This window comes from Opisthocomus hoazin, chromosome 10 (genome assembly GCF_030867145.1).
Source record: "Opisthocomus hoazin isolate bOpiHoa1 chromosome 10, bOpiHoa1.hap1, whole genome shotgun sequence".
Taxonomy (NCBI): domain Eukaryota; kingdom Metazoa; phylum Chordata; class Aves; order Opisthocomiformes; family Opisthocomidae; genus Opisthocomus; species Opisthocomus hoazin.
In genome coordinates this window covers 19,444,282-19,458,862 of record NC_134423.1, presented here as the reverse complement: position 1 = coordinate 19,458,862, position 14,581 = coordinate 19,444,282, and the positions used below count along the sequence as shown (strand labels likewise).

The 14,581-nt window shown below is 43.2% G+C and overlaps 1 protein-coding gene across 1 annotated transcript in view; it reads left to right on the top strand.

The window, feature by feature from the left end:
* Positions 1 to 197: 197 nt before the first annotated feature.
* Positions 198 to 14,581, top strand: part of TNFAIP8L3 (TNF alpha induced protein 8 like 3) — a 49,282-nt gene continuing 34,898 nt past the window's right edge. The window contains exon 1 of the mRNA XM_075431408.1: positions 198 to 448. Within this exon, the coding sequence (XP_075287523.1) occupies positions 397 to 448 (52 nt within the window). The 5' untranslated portion in view covers positions 198 to 396. The remainder of the gene's footprint in view (positions 449 to 14,581) is intronic.

Below are 14,581 nucleotides of genomic sequence, written 5' to 3'. Positions count from 1 at the left end.
CCCGCGGGGAGGCCGGAGCTGCCCGCCCGGGGTCCCGGCCCCCTCCCCGGCCCCCGCCCCGCTCCCCTTCCCCCGCGGCCGGATCGGGCGGCCGGGGCGGTGCAGCCGGCTGCCAGAGAACTTGTGTAACGGGCTCGGGGAGAGCCCGCCGCGCCCCCGCTCCCTCCGCCCCTCGCCGGAGCCCGCCCGTCCCCGCTCCTCCTTTGCAGCCAATGGCACTGAGCGAGGTGGCTGCATGTGGTGGCGCGGACCCAGCGCCCGGGCTGGGAGCAGAGGAGGAGGTAGCAGGCTCCGCTCGCTCCCGGCTCCCGCTCCCCGGCTCCGGGCGCTCCTCCCGCCAGCGGCGGCCGGCCCCGCGCTGCCCGTCGGCCCCTCCGCCCCGCCGGCACCTGCGCCATGGACTCGGACTCCGGGGATCTCAGCGAAGGCGAGCTGGTCTCTCCTGCAGGTAAGAGGGGGGGGGGGGGGGGGGGGGGGGGGGGGTGCTGCCCGACGGACCCGGTGCCGATGGCGGGAAGGAGGGGGTGCCCCGCTCGCTGCCCCCGGGGCAGGGCCGCGACGCTCGGCGCTGAGGGGACACCGCGGGAGGGCAGCGCAGACTGAGGCGCGGGGAGCCCCCCGCCACCGGCTCCTCCGGCGGGAGCGGGAGGAGGGGGCGGCCCGGCCCCGGCCCGCTCTGCCCGGGGTGGGGGGGTGAGAGCTCCGCGGGGGAGCTGCGTTCACCCGCGCCGTGACAGCCCGTTAAATCAGCGGTGCTGACGTCGGTCCGGTGCGTTGTGCGGCGTGCCCGGAGGCCGCGAAGTTCTCTGGGTTCGGTCAGGGTTATCTGGCTGCCGCCCCAGGACCGCGGCAGCTCGCCCCGAGACCCCGACCCCCCTCAGCGGCCGGCACGCAGGCCCTCGGGCCGCTGCGCTTTTGTTTTCAGGTCAGAACTTGTCACGAAAAAAAAACATAAAAACGCTGCTGTCGAGCTGCTGCAGCCCACATAGTTCCGAGATGAGACAGAAGGAAAAAAAAAAAAAAAAAAAAAATCAAAAACCAAACCAAAATCTCTCCTGCCGTTTCCAAATCTCCACATCCCTGTGCCCCACGCAAAACCACCCCTGGCTGGTGTGCCGCAACCGAAGGCTGACCTGCACGAGCGGCGGGCGAGGACAGGGAACTCGCGTGAAGCCCAGCACACGCAGAGGTGGGTTTGCTCTGCCAGCCCGGCACGCGTCCCATCGCCGCTCTGCGGGGAACTGCTGCCGGCTCCGGGCCACCCCACCGGGTCTGGTGGCACCGGCCCTCGGCAGAGCTGGCCGCGGCAGTGTCACGCGCGTGGCTGGCGCTCGGTGCCGAGGGGACCTGTCCGGCCTCCAGCTGCCATGGTGGAAGTCACAGGCACCCCCTCTGAAGCCATTTGACTGGCATCAGGCACGAGGAAGCGCAATGGAGTGAGGTCTGAAATTGTCCTACAGATCATCGTAAGCTCAAATAGAAAAGTTACCATGTTACAAGTTCTTCTTCAAGAAGAGTTTTTTACCATGATCTGTCCAGTTTAGACATGTCTTTATCACAGCTAGCACCCCCCCCAAAAGAAAGGTTTCAACATAGTATTTTAAGTCAAGAGGAAAAAAATACCAGATATGTTGTGAAATATTTTAACTGTCCTGCTAATACAGTAGTGATGAACAACAGTAGGAAATCATAAGATAAATACTTGTTACCTTGTCTGGTCTCCCAGCAGAAAAAGATTTTATAGCAGTCTTAAACCCAATTCAGTTTTAAATCTTAGGGGTATTTCCTCTTGATGTCTTGCTTTGTATTTTCTTACTTGAGATCGAGAGAATGAAATAAGGCTAGCAACAGGTCATAGAGCTCCTTATATTCATAAAGGTCCATTAGGCTGAACTTATAAAGACCACCAACAGCTATACTTTTACATCTAAATATTCAAAGCAGTGCATGAAGTACAAGTTACAAACATTACTTTTATAGATGAGTTAATGTAAGACAGCTCCTGCCAACAACTTACTCCTGTTCTGAATAGGATTTTCTTTTAAATAAATTAAAAATAACTAAGCTTAGAGATTGCCATAAGTGCTTTTTATGTCATCGCTTGCTAGCTGCCAAGAGTTGATGTTCATCAGTCTCCTCTCCTCTTCTCTATTCCTTCTTTGTACTATCTAAGAGAAGAAAAATCTGGTATTTTGACCATACATGGCAGATGCCTATGCAGTAGAATAAAACTGGAGTAGAGTGAAAATTTGGTGGTTTTGTCTTAACCAGTTGCAATCCTTTTTTTCCTGCACTAAAGAATTACTTGCTGTTTGTATCCCTCATCCTCTTCTGAAAAAACACATTTTTGCTAGATTTCATTTGGTCTTTTTTCTGTACTCTGCCATATGTACAGCACAGCATCTCTCTGTATGTGGATGTTCAGTAGTCACGCTGTCAGTCACTGTTGCAGGCACCGGAGCTGAGGGGTTACAGTGGATCAGGGAGGTCCCCACAGATCCCAGGGACCAGGGGCTTTCTGCCTTCCCTTTACAGGGCAAGCCAAGTGCCTCAGAGAAGGATGTGGGCTGAAGTCCTATAGTAATGGTCCAGTTTTGGCCACTGATTTTAGAACAGCTAGGATTCTGTACTGAAAGTGACACCAACTTGAATGTTTAGGTTACTCCTTTCATTACCAGTCTTTGGACTTCCACATTTGTAAAGCAATGACTTCAGCTTGCACAGTTAAAACTCCTTGTAGCCATTGCCCTCTTCTTAGGTTGTCTGACTGTTCGTGCCCAGCATGATACAGTTTACTTTATCACTACAGCTCCATGATACTAATGCAATACAGATGTTTAAAACATATCCCATTTAAGGGTTTGTACTGCTCCTGCAATAGCTGTTCAGCCTTTTGCTCTGTCCCGGTGGCACAGCAGCCCTGCCATTCCTGGGACTGACGTGGGAGTGCACGGGACAGGAGAGGAGACTACCTTCTATGTCCCCACCATCTGCCGCGCACGCTTGGCTTCCAAGAGCCAGCTGGAGTCTGACTCCGAGATCCCAGCAGCCTCGTTTCCTTTAATAGCCCACTTAAAGCTGAGTCTCCAAGGAGGCAGAAGTATTTTTCCCTGTATTTGTTCTGACTGTGTTGTCACGATAGCATCTTCATATTTCCTTGGTGCAAACAAAAAGCTCCTTATATGCAACTAGTGTAAAAGCACCACACCTCCACGCACAAAAGCATCCAGCTCCACAGCCTTGGCTTCCACAAGTCTCCTCACACCCATCCATTACTGATTCACATTTCAGTTTTCTATATGGTCAAAAAGGGGGGTTTGGGGTTGGTGTCCTCCACCGCCACAAAAAAAGTTACTCATGAGACAGATCACTATTAAGAGCATTAAACAGGTCTTCGCAATTCTGAAAAAATTCTATATTGTAATACAAAAGAAAAAAGTTACCTGCTTACTAACACTGCCCTCAGTGAAATTTCTTGAGTTTTACTGCACATGAGACTAGTTACATTTCTTTTCTTGGCCTGTAGATAGCCTTCTGAGAACTGAACAGGTAATCTTAAAATGAGAACAAAGTTCTATTTTTTAATGTCCACCTACTGAGAGGTTGTTTTTTTTAAAAACTCTCTTCAGTAGAGCAATGGACTACTTTTTCCCCAGCTCTTTCATAGGCAGCCTACCACACGAAAGTATGATCCTCTGTGCCATCTTTCAGAGTAACATTTCACAAAAATCCAGGTCATCACCAAATGATCAGCAATGATTTTGCAGCGGATTTGGAGATTCTGGGTGTAGTTCCCTGGCTAAAATAGGCAAGAATTTGACTATATAGCTTTTATGCGATACAGATTTAAGCCTTTCTACAAGCTACTAAGTCAGAATATGGAAATTCATGTTTATTTCAGTGGAACTATTACATTACTCTATTAGCATACGATAACTAGAGGCTAAAATGCCTTCAAGGCATTTGAAACAACACAGATTATTTTTATGAAGTTTAACGTAACCCTGGAGAGTGAAATGTTGCTGGTCCCTTCTCTGGCTTTTCTCCCACTGAAGTCAAAAGACATTTGGCCTAGGAAAGAGAGTAGCTTGCACTCCAACTAGAGGTCTAAACTGGTGACAGGTTGTTTGTTTTGTGGGTTTTTTTGGGTTGGTGTTTTGGGGTGTTTTTTGGGGTGTTTTTTTGTTTTTTTTTTAAACGTTAGTGCTATGGAGCCTACAACTTTGTATGATGCCAGGAATAACAAAATAAAAACAACCTTATCACCAGGCTTGCATTTATAAGGGCAGTGGGAGTCTTATTATTGTCTTCAATAGGGCCAAGATTTTACCCTGCAACTCCTGACAAAATATTAATACATTTAAAATTATTTGATAAATTATCTGAATTCTACCCTGGAACAATAAATATATACTTAGTAAAAACAACAATAGGTTTAGACATTGTTTACTGTTGTAAAACAGCCCTGACAGACAAGAGTAATTTTTCCGGAACGATAATATTATTTGATTTGCAGTGCTTAGCAAATAATTTTTTCTGCATATTATTTATCATGCTACGTGAACTGCCTGTACTTCTGCGATATTAATCTTTTAAGCCTGTTACATATTTTAATCGTTTTACCAAGTTAAATGCCATTCAAGAGCTAAATTATTCTTGTAAATATAAAATAAATTAGAAAGTGTACTGTAAGGTACTTAGCACTTAATTATCCAAGGCATCAGTAACATGCTTATGTGATACAAAGGGCAAGTAGGGATTTTATAACTCTTTTTTGCAGTATCACAGTGGTCATTTGAACAATGTTTACCCTGACAAAAGGTATACTTTGCCCCAGGGAACACTAGTGTATTTGAACAAGCAGAGTTTTGATTTAACAAAGCCTTATTTTGATTCTACATAGACAGTTCAAAGTCAGATATGCAATAATATTTATTGGACTTCAGACAAGCCAGCAGAAGTGGTAGATAACAGCATGTTGTAAGTATGGAAGCTAGAAAAAAAGACCCCACAAAACCAAAACTATTTTGAGTGGAAGGTGCAGACTCTGCTGGATGCTTCTGTTACAAAGTGCCTTCTAGCACCTGTCTAATAAAGGGCTCTCCCTTCCCTTGTGCTGGAAAACAAAGGAAAAACAAAGCTAGTTGAAAAAAGATGGACAGACAACAGACACAAACTAGCATGTCATGGGAACCCATGCTCCAGTCTCTCTTACAGGGCTTTTTGGATCATGCTGCAAACTGAGGCAAGCATATGTCCAAGTTCCTCTGCCAAGACAGCACGAGCAAAAGACACTTCAGGATGAGCAGGCAGCAACTGCCTGTAAGAGCAGCAGCCAGGGCAGGCATGTGAGCCAAGAGCCGAGCTGGGTGAATTTTTTTGGATGTCTCTACTGTTCCCTCCAGGAAACACCTGAGCTGCCGATTTACACACAAACCCTTCTTTAGCACAGTCACTGTCAGATTGGGAGCCTCGTCCAACTGAAAAAAAAAAAAAAAAACCACAAAAAAACACCTCACCCCACACCACAAAAATCCCCAAACTTTGAAAGGCAAAAAATCTAATCATTCTGGGACGATAGTAAAGATCGTAAATAATCCTACTTTTGTCAAGTTGAGTAAGCAACTTGGACAAGCAGAAGAGACGGCTGAACAGGTCAACTTGTTCAGGCTTTCATTTTTTTAAATCAGGTAGAAATATGAACTTCATAAAGCACTGGACTGAAGCCCAAGCTCCCTTTCTTGTACAAGAGCAACACCTGTGAATGAGACTGCTGAGCAGCAATAAGCAACAGCATATGACGTAACATTCTTTTCAGTAGCTTTGATAGTTTCTTCCTACTTTTGAGAGGGTGGCACATTAAAACACGTGACTTCAGAATGATTTATCATCATTGGTGAAGCAGAATCTGACTCCCAGGTAGGGAGAGCAGGCATGCAAGGGATACTGTGTTATTTTAGTGCATAACTATTTGATATTCTTGATCAGAACTACTCACTTTCAGGACAGGGTATGCTAGTGCCACCCAGACACACAAATAGCAGGCAGAAGCCAGCCAGAATTTTGTCAGGTCACAGCCAGCCTGTTGCTCAAGCAGGGAGGTTGGTTTTACATTTATGTGAATGGTGGTTGTAAGGGGCTCTGCGTAGCCCCAAACTGAGCTGTTCCCACCTGAAATTGTGATGCTGCTAGCAGTCAGTGAACGGAAAGCCTCTACTTTTTCCAATACGTGGATATGGACTAGCCTTGGTGCAAGAATTTATGATGCCAGATGAAGTTCATAAATAGGAATATGGAGCAATATCCTGCCACACAGCAATCATTGACCATTCCCGTCTGCCTTGCCACAGGCCTGGGATGAGAGTGGGTTCAACTTGATGTGATGTTTCGGCAATAGTAGATGACCTGTACAAGGCAACGAGCTCACTTCATCAAAAACCTCACAATTCCCACCATTAGAAGAAATAAATCTCTTACCCTTTCTTCTCATCTACACCAAAGACTAAGAAGTCACAGTTGGAAGAGCAAGTCACCTGATTTTGTTAGTAATGGAAGAATAAAGCCCAGGTAAAATGGAACACAGTAGGTCAGATAAATGAGGAGTTCCTGAAGACCTGTCCTGCCCAAGAAGCCTTTACTATTTGCATTTTACCCACAGCATCAGCCTTGGGGTGACCAGCCCTCCCAGGAAAGTGGGAGAACCCTGTAACTTTCTAAGAGCACTCACTATCTTTTCTAGTAAACTAAGCAGGACCTGGCTGCAGGCCCAAGCAGTGGTACACAAGCCTCTAAACTGTTTATCTATTAATATACTTCCTGGCACTGTTTCAGCCTATGCCAGATAGCCTCCCACAAAATGTCCTGGCATGAGACAGAGAATAACAGTGGTCAGCGTGAATTAAACAACATTTGGAGTGTGGGAAAGAATTCAGCTTGCATCCAGATGACAGCACGATGCACGTACAACAGTCTCTGTCCCAGTTTATTTACATAGACCCTGTGGACAGAGCAGGGTGCAGAGATTCTTCACTATTACTGTGACTTCTGGTGCACTGCTCAAGGCTGTCCAGACTGTTGGACTGCTTGTGGACCTCTCTCAGGGTAGCTGCCTTGGGCCAAGACCTGAGTTTGGAGCCTTGCCCAATTAGAAGTGTGCTATTTGCTGTTTGTCTGCAGCAATTTCTCTGCCAGTTCGATTATGGGAGGACATCTTACAGGCTGACAAGTCTAGCTGAAGGAGACTCATGGGAAGCTGAGACTAACTTGTTGCAATAATTATGACTTTATACCCAAGATTCAAGCATCTTCTTCAGAAGCCAAGCTGAGTTCAAGACACTGGCTGGTAGCCAGTGGTTTTTCTGCTTTTTAAGGTAGCCATCTTTAATGAACTTTAATGAAAAAGGCTGAGAAAGAGCAAAAGTCACTTTGCTGTCTTTTTCAGTGGTCAGTAATCTCTCCTTGGTAGTGATTCTGTTCTAAGTCAGGTTTTATCAGTTAGGTTCTGTCTAGTCTTCCTATAGAGGAAGAGTGACCAGTCTGTGCAGATACAGGTTTTAGCTAACGTGTGTTGATGTAACAAAAGAAAATAGAGCAGGAAGATTATTTCCATCTATGATACAAAACAAACACCTGATGGTGAAGACATTTTCTTTGGTCTTCTTACTCGTGCTAATTTAATATGAAACACATATCTGAAACACAAATAATAAAAATTAGCACAATACCTCACTACCACCAGTGAGCATCTAATTTCTGGCATTAACTTGTTTATACAAGCAGCTTGTGTTACAGGAAAAACTACATTTTCTCTCTTTCTCTTTGAAGAAATTATTAACACTATTATTGTGTTACTGTTTCCTTTCCAACTTGTCTGTTTACTTCTAGAGCACGTAGTTTGCACAGTCAAATCACTGACAGGTGCAGATCAGATACAGGTTTCTTGGAGTTTTCAAAGCGAGGGCATTTTGAGTTGTTTGGTTTTTTTTGATTAAGATAACCATCTTTCAGATGATTTTTCCAACAAAACCTCTGTGCCATACAGTGTTACACCAGCTGAATGTCTGTGGGTTTTGTTTACTTGCATTTAACTTTAACTTTGTGTATTTGTGCATTGTTTCCCCTTCACTCCCAGAAGTCAGAGGGAAGTGGGTTAAAAGGTATCAAGAGCAACCTTCATGTTTACTTCAAAGCAAGTTATAGTTGGTGCCTCGCTATTTTAATACTCATCAGTATTTTGATACAGTATTTCATTAACAATCTCCACTGTTAGGAGAAATGTTTAGTAGTAGATGCAAAAATAATTAATACAGTCATTATGATGCACAACTACTGGATTTCTTGGAAAATTATAAAGAATCAGTGAAGGGAAATGTTGACTTGGATTACAGATTTAGGAATGGGATAAAAATTTCAAGCCTAAGTATATGTAAAGACCACTTCCACAAACTTTGTAGAGTGCCAATATGCCCCGTTCTTACCAGCTTGGACTAACTGGTACCCTTTAAATATACCAGGCTCTATGCAACTAAAAGAGCAAGTTTTTGTTCAGTGTTTAAACCTCATCTGTCAGACACCAGCTTCTATCATATAAGTCTGGCCTGACCTCAGCTATGAGGTGTCTCTGGCTTCTCTCTTACCTGTATTTGGTTTTTCAGGAATCTTATTTCCATATCAGTTCTTAAAGGTTGCTATCAGATACTATCCTGTATAAGGAGGAATGACGTAACACTTTGTGTGCTTGGAACATATATGGCCAAGTTTCCACTCATGCATGCACCCCTGCCTTGCCTCATCCCCCATCCATTAAAAAAACCCTAAGTAAAAACACAAATCAAAAACAAACAACAACAAAACCTCAGACAACTACATTCATCCAAAACAGTCACCACTGGCATTTCTCCACAAAGCGCTTCCCCTTACAGAATTCATACAGAATTGATGGAAAGCCAAGAACAAATCATCTTAAGGACAGATGAATACCAATGCTCTCCATAATTCCATGATTTAACTTTAAAATTTTGATTAAATCAGATCCGTAGGGCTTAAAGCAATCCCAATACTTAGTTGTTAATCAGCTGATATCTGTTTATCCTCCAGACCAAGAGATCTCCTGTAGTTTTGAGGCCGATTTCCAAACTGTGAACTGTGGGGTTTTTTAACTAGTTGCTATCGTTCACTTCCAACAAGCTCAAGAGAAACCTGTACTGGTTTTACTCAGTGCTAGTTGTTTGAAAGCACAGTTATGAAGAGCCAGAAAATAGCCACTTTCAGTGTTATGTTGCTATGTGCAACAGCTTGTGCCAGTAAAAATTGATGTTTTGACTACATCAAGAACAGCGAATGGAGCTGCACCCTGAGAGAACATGCAGAAATGCCTCATGCTTTGAAAAAAGGCCTGGCACATGCAGCGTGCTGGGGCATGCAGAAGGCAAGGAAGGTCAGAGCCTCCTTGCACCCTCCCTCTGACTGCCACATGCTACCAAAGGAGCCAAAGTCCCTTGCAGGAATGCAGATACCAAGATTTTGGCTACGTTCTCAATCGTCTAACCTCTAGAATCTTTTTCAGTTTTTTCTCTTTCCATCCATCCTCACCTTTAACACCAACATTTTTTTGGTGTTCCTTCTCCAGATACCCACATCTTTCTAGCTGCAATTGATCTCATTTCCCCTGTGCCTCAGCCACTATGCTGTTCTTTTGCAAGCATGAATTCTTCCAGTATTGATCTGATTCTTCTTCCTTAACTCATTTCTTCATAAATATTCTTGTGTTTATGATTTCTGCCACTATGAAAGGGAGTAAATGCTGTCAGGTTATATTTCATAAAAAGGGAAAACTGATGGGAGTAAGATATTGTCTTGTCTTTGTAATGAGAAGTATTAGGAACAGATTTGCCTTGCCAGAGGAACTAACCTGCGTCCTCTGGCAAACAATGCAGGCAGTGGGCTTGCAAATGAGATCGGTGTCATCTTGATTAGTAAAGCATGCTAAGAACAGGAAAGTTAATTTGATTTTGGAATAGCAAAACAGGTAAATGTAATATTTGCCAGCAAGTGAGAACACAATAGCATTTCTGCAGATAACAAGAGCTTCCCTGCTATTTCCAGAGTGCATTCCTAAGCAAACAACTACTTGGAGAAACAGTATATCCTCACTCCTGTAAGATCATATCATTGGACTCGACTAGCAGATCCAGGGGAGAATTGCGTTTCTTTCCAGACACAGCCACCTGTGACTGTCAGTGATCAAATAGTCAGAGGAGGACCCTGCTTTCTAATGACATAGCTTGATTATAAGGAATAAAAGAAAACAGAGCCTAGCCCTTTTGCAGAGTATTGTGATGAACTGTGGTATGCAGATCTTCCCCATCCAAGTTTACCAACACATTTTCTTAGAAGTTCTAATAATTTTTAATGAAAATATATTGTAAGAGGATTCACAGAGGTTGCCTCTAAAAAGCAAGCGGAAGCTTTAAACAGCTGTGAAGAGGCCGTGAAGGCGAGAGATGCTTCTAGAAACTAAACTCTTCTTCACTTAGGACAAGAATGCCTCTTTCGATACTGTCCTGCCAACAAGACGAGGGTGAGAGCACAGAAGTATGCCAAGGGAGGCTTTAGGGAAGGGACTTGAAGCAGAGGAATTACCAAGAAGGTGCAGGTTCACCAGAACATCAATGCAGCACCTGCATCCACCTTTCCACTCCACCACTGACCTGGCTCAGCCAAATCAAACTCGCATCAGAGCCCTGTCTGCCCTTTGCAGGGCCAGCAGCCGCCCTGACACCTGGGTTTCATCTTCCACCACCAGGGTGGCTAGAAACATGGTCCCCATTTTCTACCACAGAATCTCTCTGGATCACTAATCCAAAATGCCAGACCCAACTCATTTGTCCTCAGTCAGCAACATCTTGTGTGTGATCTGCAAGAACACAAGAGGACACAGGGACAGCAGACAGGGAGAGCACAGCTCCACCCTGGTGCAGCCCTTCCCTGTTTGCGCGGTGCAGCACAGCAGGAGAGACATGCTCACATTACATGATTTTGCAGCTGAGATGTCTGTGTAGCTTTCAAATTCTCAAGAGCAGTGTCTGCGCTTGTCCATCAATGTACAGAAGAAGAGTAACAGTTGCTCTTGTACTGCTTACAGCTCTGTGTATTTACCTTTTAGAACTTCTCCAGCAAAATACTGCCTTAGCAATAGCTGAGCAGTATGAGGACTGCAAGAAGTGATGTGTAGGACGAGAATTTAGAGTGATGGTGGGGGGAACCATTATTCAATGTTTTACATATTTTCATAGAACAGAATTTAATTTCCTTGAAGTTACGGCAGTCAGTGACAACCAGGTAGAAAGGTGCATGTGAAATACCTCTGGCTGTGCACTGAAATAAAGTATGACTGGACATACCAAATAACCAATGCAGGCAACCTCAGACTGTGAGAGTTTTTTTTCATTATATACTTGTTACTGGAACAGCTTTTCTATAGTTGTAGAGTTCCTTTTTCCTCATAGCCATATTTGATGGAAATTCAGATAGCATGTGTGCCATTATGTTAAACAACTAATTTGTTGCTTTCCTCACTTCTACAGACATTAAAGCAGTAGTTATGCTTCTTAATAGGGATTATAATTTAGGGACAGTTGATGCCTATGCTTAGTCATTTCATCAATGACTAAAATACAAATTCTGTCTGCTCTACAGATCATATATTATTAAAAGATTGAAAATGAACCTTTAAATAAGTACTTAGCTTGCTTTTAAAGCAATGTGGCTTCTTTACCGTGATAAAGTGATAAAAATACATATGACATCATAAAGCTCCTAAAACTCATGGCAATTTTATTGCTGAAAGTTTTACAGCCATCTACTTGAATACACTTTGTTTGGAACTAGCCTTGGTCTAACATTTTTTTGAGCTGAAAAATTTTTTTATATACAAACAACATGTGATTGAATATAGCTAGCCTTTTATATATATATGTGGAGTGGAGGAAAGTAATTTTCCTTAAGTAAGGAAATGCTATATATAGAAGAAAAGCTAAATGCTTTTAAGCCATAGACTTCCGTAGGTTTTTTGACATCATCCCTAGAGAGGCAGAAGTACCACAAACAATATAAAAGTAGTTTCCTTCATAAGAATACACAGAATATCAGAAACAGCTTAGTACGTAAAGAGAACAGTATTCTGCCGAATGGAAGTCATTATCCTGTTGGTGCACATTTTTTGCTCTAATAATTATCATGCCCTGTTACCATGAATGGGAAGTGCACACACACCGGTAGGTAAGACTTTAAAGTGAAGTTTTAAATATTTGTAACAAATGCTAAGACCTGAATAAGTAATAGAAGGTACAGGCTCTGCAATTCTTGACAGGTACGGTGTGGAATAACATCTCTGGGGAAGAAAGGAATGCTACAGGGCATTTTTGTGCCATCAAAACTGCAGACTGGTATTGGGGATAGCTCAATCTCTGCCTCCCCATAGTTGCCCCTGGGAAGCACCATGGCCGGGAAGCTCCCTCCCTAGGGAGAGCTGCACACAATGCTTCTGCTACGCTGGAAGAAAAATCTGCATCTTGACCCTTTGCAACTCTTTCTCGGGCCTCAAGGGTAGCACACCTGGATTGTGCCAGGAGTTGGAGTAGGTTCTTCTGTTGGGATTTTTCTGATTTGTCTTTAGCAGATCCACCAAAAAAACCCAACTCCAAAATGACATTTACATATGCAGACACACATAAAATTGGTATTTAAAGTTGCTTTCTTTTGGGCTCGTATATACACACACACACACCCCTTTCATGATGTTAGGGGGGGAAACAGAGGCTAGCTTGGCTAAAACAATTTATAATGAAATAGCAAATAAAAATTAGTCTCAGGATGGTGCTACCTGAGCCAGGGAAAGCAGGGTGACTGAATCTGCAATAGCACAGTTACTCGGGTAGAGCAGACATCAGAGGAAGTGTTGGATGGCTGTAGTTAAAGGGTACAGGGAGCATTCTCCTAGGATATGCCCAGATATGTCAGATTTCAACAGATGGAATGCTGATTTGGGGTTTATGTAATTCAGAGCTGTTCTAACAGAGTACACAGGGATAGATGCATGCAGAGTAACAGAAAATAGCAGTATTTAAGAAGCTTCACCATGTTTCCACATGCTGCTTTGGAAAAAGATAAAATATCCGAGTAAGGCTTTCCAGGGTTTTTTTCTTCTCTTTTCAGTTTTTCCATCATTAAAAAAACAATACACAAGACACAGTGGCAGAATTCCTTTCTTCATGTAACATCCCAGTAGGCATGTGTACTAATAATAGTGTATTCATATTAAGCTTGGACTTCCATGTTAACAGTTTATCCACCAATACATTGGGTATCTGCCATTTGTATATCTTTTAAAACAGGCTTTGTCACTTTAGATATCTGTTAAGTAACGCCTTCCTGAATTTCAGAGCAAATAGGATTTGAAATTTAAGGACACTGTAAAGATGTTGGTCCAATTTCTTTGTGCAACCTCCCATATAATATCCTTTCAGGATCTGATGGTGAAGTACTGGACTGACAGCAGGGTCTTAATCACAGCCTTAAGCAAGTATTTCAGTTGTATCTATTTCTCCTCCCATTCCTGGTCTGCTTTGTCTGTTTACCTTTACTATTTTTAGGTCAGGAGCATCTTTCATTATGAGTCTGTGCAGTAAGAACCACAAGACATTTTATTAAAAGCTAGTAAATTGTAATATCAATACAGTGCACAGTCACTGCAGGTACTTTTATAGGTATATTATGAAAGAACTTCCATCCCTGAGAAAGAAGCTGCACCAATGCAGTTAACATATCTTAAATATGAAAGATACATATGCATTCAGTATGGAATTTCAGAAGTCTTTCATAACAGGATGAAGTTTGAGAACTAATTTATCTTAACCACACCTCACTTGTCATACTATACAGACGACTACAATGATTTTTTTTTCCCAATAAGCGCTACTGCAGATCGTAAGACAATAAAGGAATGTTACAAACAGAAGTAGAAAATTCATATTTTTTAGCAATTCAGCTAAAGAGAACAAACTTAGGTTTTTTTCTCCCCATCTTTCCATTTGCTTCTGAGTCTGACTGTCTAGCTCTCTGGCAGTGAAAGCCTGTTTAGAATAAAAATAGAACCCACAATTTCAAACTATCAGGTGTTGCTTTGTTTTGCTTTTCCCTTTAGTACATGAGCCTCTTAATGAGACAAGGAAAGCCTTTCACCCAAAGAGAATTTACCAGAACAAAAGAAGTTGGGCAGAATTAACATGCTTGTGACTGCTAGCGTATTTTCTGATACAAGTCTTTCAAAATAGAGGGGGGGATCAAGCACAGAAAGACACCCTGATCAAGTGGTAGGATACAGGCTGTCTTCCGTGCCTGTGATACACACACCGTGGCCTAAGACCACAGTCCCTAAGAAGCCCACTGAAAGTCACAGTGAAGAGTATTCCCCACAGCATGTAGAGTCACTCTATTTTCTTCATAACCCGAGTTTCAGTTCTTCCACATAAAACAGTTTGTGTGGACTTTACATGTATAACCCACCTACATACACCATAAT